The 7552-nt window shown below is 42.0% G+C and overlaps 1 protein-coding gene across 1 annotated transcript in view; it reads left to right on the forward strand.

The window, feature by feature from the left end:
* The window catches only part of ext2 (exostosin glycosyltransferase 2), a gene marked incomplete at its 3' end in the record, with an annotated part of 23874 nt that extends 16322 nt beyond the window's left edge, over positions 1-7552 (forward strand). The window contains exon 11 of the mRNA XM_084476385.1: positions 7320-7552. Coding sequence (XP_084332511.1) covers positions 7320-7552 — 233 coding nt within the window. The remainder of the gene's footprint in view (positions 1-7319) is intronic.

Here is a 7552-nt window from a genome sequence, read left to right on the forward strand (position 1 = left end):
CTGAACTCGACTACAAAGGATATTCAACAGCTCTCTGAACCAAACTACACATACCCCAACCCCTCCATCACGCGGCCACACAAGGTAAATAAGCTGTTATTCCACTGTTGTTTGACAGATTCTGCAGAGATTGGTCACGTAATGAAAAGAAAATAGGAGCGATGTTCCCATGACGGATATGGTAAACCAAATTGAGACAGGCTGCTCAGCCGGCTCTGAGTTCGCACCTCTGCTCTCACATTGCCGCCCCCCCCCCCCCATTGTAGCGAGTGAGACTGCCCGCTCCGACCCCGTCCCCACTGACTCACCCTTTCCACAGAACCCGATCTGCCTCCGAGGCCCATGCGCTCACGTCCTGTCGAGGATTTGTTGATTTCTTTAATCACGGACCCAGCTCTGCTCGTCTTTGTTTGTTTTGCAGAACAAGCAGCAAAACACAAAGCACTTAAGTTGGTCCCGCAGAACAAAGAGCAAGGAGGTTTTGCAAGGGGGGATGCTGAGTTCTTGATTGCATCTCGAAGGTCGTTGTAATTACTGCGTCCTGCCGTCAGCTTTGCCCTCGTGGTATGCCTGTGCGCTGCAGCAAAACTATGTCAAGTGCAATTATGGATAAGACATCTTTAAGATGTATGATGGATAACAAACATGTTTTCCTCTCTTTTGCTGTACACATTTTACAGGAACGATAAATATATCATCTCAAGGCAACAACAAAGTTTTTCCATTATTTTATTTATTTAAAACCATGCCAAATCATACATTATTGAATGTCTACATCCCTTGTGGAGCATTCAGCAAAGATTATCATGGGCAACAGTATACACAGTCATTTTCCTCCTCTCGTCTTCCACAAGCATCATGTCACCATGGAAACACACACTGACTGCACACTGACAACATTTTAATTAGCCTACCAAAAAAAACAAAAAACAATAATTCTGCAATCATCACTTTTCATTTTTCGATTAAAATTAATGCTTGAAATTTTTTAAATCACCATAATAAAATGTGCATTTTCATTGCTGCTTAAATGTCACAAAGAGTTTGTGACATTCAAGCTTACATTCACGGCGACAACCTGTTACCCATATTATAGTGATGTCATGTTTGTCCTGCTTGTCTCTAATGCTTTGGGTCTAATTTCACATGTCAGGCCGAGTTTATTTAAAACACCAGGGCTCAGCATTTCAGAACCCAGTTGTTAGTAATGTAACCCTGCCACCGTAACACATTGAAGAACGATAAGCACAAAAATGGTTTTGAATATACACATTTTCTTTCTAAATTTTTGATGACAATATGTATTTATATTCCCTAGTTAACTAAGTAAACTTCTATATTTAAAATGGCTATTTTGAAATAGCCATTAAACCTACAGGTTCATAGTTTTAAAGTGAGTTTTTCAATCACCACCACCATTTTGGTCCAAATTACCTATTTTGAGAAACTCATTGGAATGACACTGGATCACACGTATATACATTCTCTCCTTTGCAATAGCATCTCTATATTGCCAAGGACATGTATGCCCGCCCATTGACTAAAAGCACATGTTCTCCTACTTATGCCTATGCAGTGATATGTTGTCATGTGGTACATTGAATATATAATCTCATTTGTGTATTTTCCTGGTTCTTCATGGCTCCGGTTCTTTGTCCTCTGGAGATGTCATCCTTCTTTGCTAATGTCGCTGTGTGGGCGACTGCAAAGCAGTCTTGACTTTTGATTTTGCTCTGCGTAGTCCTGCAGATCCTGACAGAAGTCTATTGTGTCACGTCTGTGTGTTTCTTTTGGAGTGTGTCTCATACTCAATTTGGTGGCTGACCTCAGATCATCCACAGAGCACCCACCACGTCAGCCCCCGGTAACCAGACACAGCCCTTGGCTACCCCCTCCTGCCCCGTGCACATCCAGACATGGCAGAGCCAGCACGGGCCAGAATTGGACAGAACCGTCCACCGGCAGTACTGGGGGAGAGGAAAAGGGTGGAAAAGGACAAACACACACACCGTTTAATGCTTTTCTGTCATGTAGAACGGCAATCATAGTTGATCTAATTAGGCTGGTCTGCATAATGGACGTCTCTAAGGCCCTCATGAAAGGTTCCAGATATTTGCCCTTTCTGAGTGGCGGTTCACTTCAAAAACTCAGGCAATTGTGGGATACACAGGAGTCATGACAGAGGCCGGTCCCTGAGAATGGAAGCCAGACGTCATGCGCTTGTGTGTTCTCATCCTGCACTGCAGGATGAAGGAAAAAAGGCCCCGCGCAATAATAGTAACGCTCCAATCACATCTTTTGTCATTGTCCAGATCCGTATGTTATTTGAGTTCAACCACTTTGGAAGAAATATTGTTTGGTATTGCTTTGTATTCACGACGCATCATGTTGTCACGAAGACAGTCGTATAGTTTGTCTCCTGCACTGGTCTTCCGTGAAGGCCTTTAATTTGTTGGAAGCAAAGATTAAGGTTGAATTAATTAAGGCTCCATCTTTTTGTAATCTAATTTGGAGATGGCTTGTTTTCAAATGATCATGCGTTCATGTTGTTTCATAGGCTTGTATTTTCAGGGTATTGATAGATGGGGCATATATCTTGACTAAGAATTTGTGCGTTATTGATACACAATGATTATCCTTTGAATACTATATAAAAGTTTTTCCAGCATTCCAGCAAACACAAACAAATTTCTGGCCAGCATTGTTAGTGGCAATTCCTTTGTGGGGTGAGTAGAACTGTAGAGCATGCTTCTTCTTTAACTTTCTTAGGGAAAAGCATCCATTCTTTTTATCTGCACTTTGTTTGGGTTTTGTAATATGTATTCATTTCACCCGCAGTAACCGATGAAGTCCAAACGCTTCTACAGGTTCAGACCCATACAGAATATGCCGACCGACAGTAAAAGTTCTTTGGTTCCAAGTTTGGCTTTCGTTTCCCATCCAAATTGATATGTATCTAAATTCAGCATAAACATTACACATTCCACAGCATTCATTACGAAATGGAAGTTTTCATGAAACCTCGGAATGTTTCAAAGAAGCACACAATTTTAGATATTTCTGGTCATCCTTTTGTTTATGATTCAGATCTATCTGGCATTCGTCAAGTGCATGAGTTTGCGTGTGTGTGTGTGTGTGTGTGTGTGTGTGTGTGTGCGTGTGCCCGCGTGTGTGTCTATGTGTGTATGTGTGACCAAGGTTGCATCTGTAGTTATGGGATGATTATGCTCTCTCTCTACTGTTGGCACTACGATCAAGCCGCTGAGAGTAAGTACACACATGCAGACAGATAAATATCCTTTGAAAGTGATTGGAGACTACATCTGTCTACAAATAAAACATGTAAAGTTGCTTATATTGAATATAATAAGGAAATTATAGACAACGACAAAAGACAGGCAAAAAATATTTTGAAAGATTTAAATTATTCATATATTTTAAATTATGAACTTCTCTGATTTCGATTTTCATAACACAGCACAACACTAAACATTTGAGCGAACGTATAATATACATATAAACTGAAGGCTTATGCTGAGGAACTTGTGTTGGCAATTTGGAGATAAAACAGACAGCATTGTGGCTTATAGCACAGCCCAGTACACATACAATACTGTGTACAATACAACCAACCGCAAAATAATCAATATTCCTTGGAAGCTGTATTGAGACGTTTTTTTTGGGACACCAATTATTCATCATTTGTTGTGAGATGCGATGTTTATCGATGTTCATCTTATCTCACGTCCTTAAACTAAAGATCATAATAACTTACTATCTTTGTCCCCACCTCCAAAACTCATATGCAACACATACAGTATAGTACATCTGCAACGTGGTACCCTTCTCAACCATGACTGGCAAGTTGTATCCAAGAAGAGGTCTCGGAGGCGGTAAGAACTATGAACCGTACCTGCCTCTCTGTACCTATCCTAGCCCTCCCCCCAGATGCCACCGAGGGCCCTCCATACAGTCCAGTGGGACGGCCATGCGAGGCCTACTCTGGTTTCCGGCTGTCAGATGACATCAGTCTGCATGGGGGCCTGGTGTCGTTGAACAGAACAGGTTAGCGGTGACCCAGAGGAGCAGCCGTGCTCTGATGTTAGAGGTTAGGGAGCCTGTGCCAGTCATGTCACGCTAGCACAGGAAGCCCAGGGTCAAAGCTCACGATGCACCATTTTTATTTTAAAAAAATTCGAAGCTGTATAGCCCGACATAGTACATATTCTACCCCAACATATGCCTTACTGAATGGAGGAATACATTGTACTTAGTACAAGTTTAAGACGTTTTACTTATGTACAGGTATATGTGTGTGTGTGTGTGTGTTATTTGTTTTAATCTGATGGGGATTTCTAGCTGTGGTCTAAGCAAGGAATACCTTGTTTTATGCTGACAGGTTTTAAGCTCATCTAGGCCTATACTGAGCATGCAAATATATACTGAAATACTGAAAATAACTTTGAAGATATTGACGATTTGAAAAGCTGCTTACTCTTTTGCAGTTGGACGTTGCATTGCAACAGTAACCATGTTTTCTTTCTTTCAGAATTCCTCTGTCTGTCTTATATGAAATCAAAAGCAGAAGAGCTATGTTGTCAGGATCATCATTTATTCAGTCATTAAACATACAATTATTATTATTGTTATCATTATTGATTGGAATCTGAGTGTTACACATAACGTTAGACAGGAAGACTTTACATATATATATATATATTTCTTTTTAAATGTGTGAGAATCTCTGGAAGAGTATAGGCCATATAACCATTTAATTGCTCCCAGAATGGATTGATGTATTTTCTTGATGGACAAACAAAGGACGGGTTTGGTCATTTGCGTGTATGCACAATGTCACCTTTTGGGGTATGCTAGAAAACCAAACATACTTGGGGACCGCAAGTTATTCCCAGAGCTGCTTTGTGCTTGTCTCGCACGCACTCTCTTTTTTTACATTTTAGCAGAGGTTTCATATATACTCTAACGGCGTTATACAAGCTTATACAGCTTATTGGTCAACATTTGTTCCGCTAACAGAATCAGCAATTGTATCCACTATTCCTCATCTTCGTAAGTACACAGTTCAAACCAACTACTGAACCACACAGAATACCAAAACCTCTGCCTTTGCATTTGGTGGTGCATAATATCCACTGGCTGTAATAATGATAATGCCCGTGGTTTGTTGGAGATGCTGGCAATCCGTCTGTGACACATGTGGGCCATGAATTATTAATGTTCCCCAACTAACTGGAGGAAGGGTTGCGGTGTGGAGAGCACAAAATGGCCCTGCGAAACGTGTACACAGTAAAAGACCCCGATTCAACTCTTTGGAAGGTTTGGTTGTGATCTGTTGTTTAGATAACACAATTTCTACGGGAGTATTGAGGTGAGGGAAGCACGGGTAAAGGTTGTTCCGACGGCAAAGTGAAAATGTGCACGCTTGCTTGGGCTGCTCAAGGAGTGACATGGGGCTAAAGTGTTTGTGGGGCCCTTGTGGTTTTCAGCCAATAAATCCTCGGTACATGTTTAATTCAGTCAGATGTGCTGCATGAGAGGAGCACAGAAGGATACACGGCTATTACTCTGCACCTCAGATCAGAGAGAGAGCAGAGGAGGGGGTCTGAAAATCTATATCCTACACCTGGGGGTTGGTGGGGGGGGGGGGGGGGGGGGGGTCAGTCTCGAAAAAAGGGCAAGGCAGGAACAACAGGGATCAGGGAGGGGAGTGGAGTGAAGCACTCTGAAAAAAGGAGGCATGCTTTTACATGGTGCAAGAACTACTGAAAGACACAGCGTAGGGGAGATGCTGTTTGACTATATGGCACTACAGCACTGTTAGTTCTCTGTTCTCTGCAACGCAAAGGCAAAGGGAAAGAGGATAAGTAAATAAGGAGAGGGTAATAGACAAAAAGACAGAAACCAAGAGAAATAGAGAGAAAGAAACACACACACACACACACACACACACACACACACACACACACACACACACACACCCACACACACACACACACACACACACACACACTATGACATATTGCCACCATTGTGTTACTTACTCTACATTTGAGTGGATTGCACAAGACAACACAATGCATTCATTTCGCACTGTGTCATGGAGGATTTGAGAGACCAGATGCCTTGTTATTCCAATTTTACATTTAACCATCTACAAAGCATGACATTTCAGGGAGACAATAGCATCCAGGCACGGGCTGACTTGTGTTTATCTATGGACAGTGCCGCCATCTTCTGGCCATTTCATGTGTTTTTCTCATGATGTATTTCGATATTTTAATTAGTTTAATTTACTTCTTGCGTGTTGCTAAATAGATTACTGTTTATGTGGGAAACCAGGCTTAAATAGGAGGAGTTGTGTTAGTGGACTCTATATGAGCTAAAATCTTAATTCATTTAATTAATTATCACTCAATGATCAGATCAAATTGTTTGGATAGGAATGTAGTTCCCTCCACTGTTATATTTTTAAATATGTATAATTTACTCAAAGTTTTTTTTCTAAATGTCTAATACCAATTAAGGTCAAGTATTTCCAAAGAAAACCAAGATATAGCTGAATTATGGAGGAATGTATTGATCTGTAACCCTTGTTTTTATTTTACCTTTACAACATTACATTCGGTTACATTATAAGAATCATCTTATTGTACAAGTACACAAGAGTAAAATTCTTAGGCTTGGTTCCTCGACAGCCATACAGCTCAACATAGCAGCATCAATACAAGATAAAGTCAATTAAATAGTAATACTTACAAATATGTAAAAAAATAAGTAGCAGAAATGGTAGTGCTCATGGTTGATTCTAGTGCAAAAATGTGAAATGTGCATTTAAATAAACTGTTTTTGATAAAGATGTGCAAAAATGCTGTGCAAATTACAGAAATATGTATTTAAATAATCTGTTTTTGCAGCATGCGTGGGGTTGGTTTGGGGGTAGTGGGTTCCTCCATGGAGCCTGACTGCTTGGAGAAAAAAAACGAGCCGTCATCCTCCTCTGGGGTTTTGGCCCCAAGGCTCCAACAGTCTCTGGTTGGGGCGTCTGGGATTCTGGGGGCCTTCTTGACACACGGGGTCTTGCAGGTGTCCTGGATGGAGGGAAGCTCACATCCGTTGATCCTTTCAGCTGTCTCTGCACTATACCCTTTGCAGCGTTTTTTCCAGCTTTGGGCATTGCAGTTCCCGTACCAGCTGTGCTTTTTTTCCACCACCTGTTTGGTGTGCTCCTCCCAGGTGAGGTCTTTGGTGGTGATGTGGACCCCCAGGAACTTAATGCTGTCCTATTACCCTCCCCACAGCAGACCCATTGATGGTGACGGGGGTCTTGGATCTGTCTCTTCCCCCTGAAGTCCACCACGAGCTGCTAGGATTTGTCGGCATTGAGAACAAGGTCGTCGTCCTGGCTGTACCGAGCCAGGCGGTCGACCTCGTCGGCAGGCTTGATCACTGTGTTGGATCCGTGTGCAGCCACACAGTGCAGAGTAGGAGAGGAGGGGGCTTAGGACACAGCCCTGGGGGGCTCCAGTGCTGA

The sequence above is a fragment of the Micromesistius poutassou genome (assembly GCF_964030765.1).
Source record: "Micromesistius poutassou genome assembly, chromosome: 12".
NCBI lineage: Eukaryota > Metazoa > Chordata > Actinopteri > Gadiformes > Gadidae > Micromesistius > Micromesistius poutassou.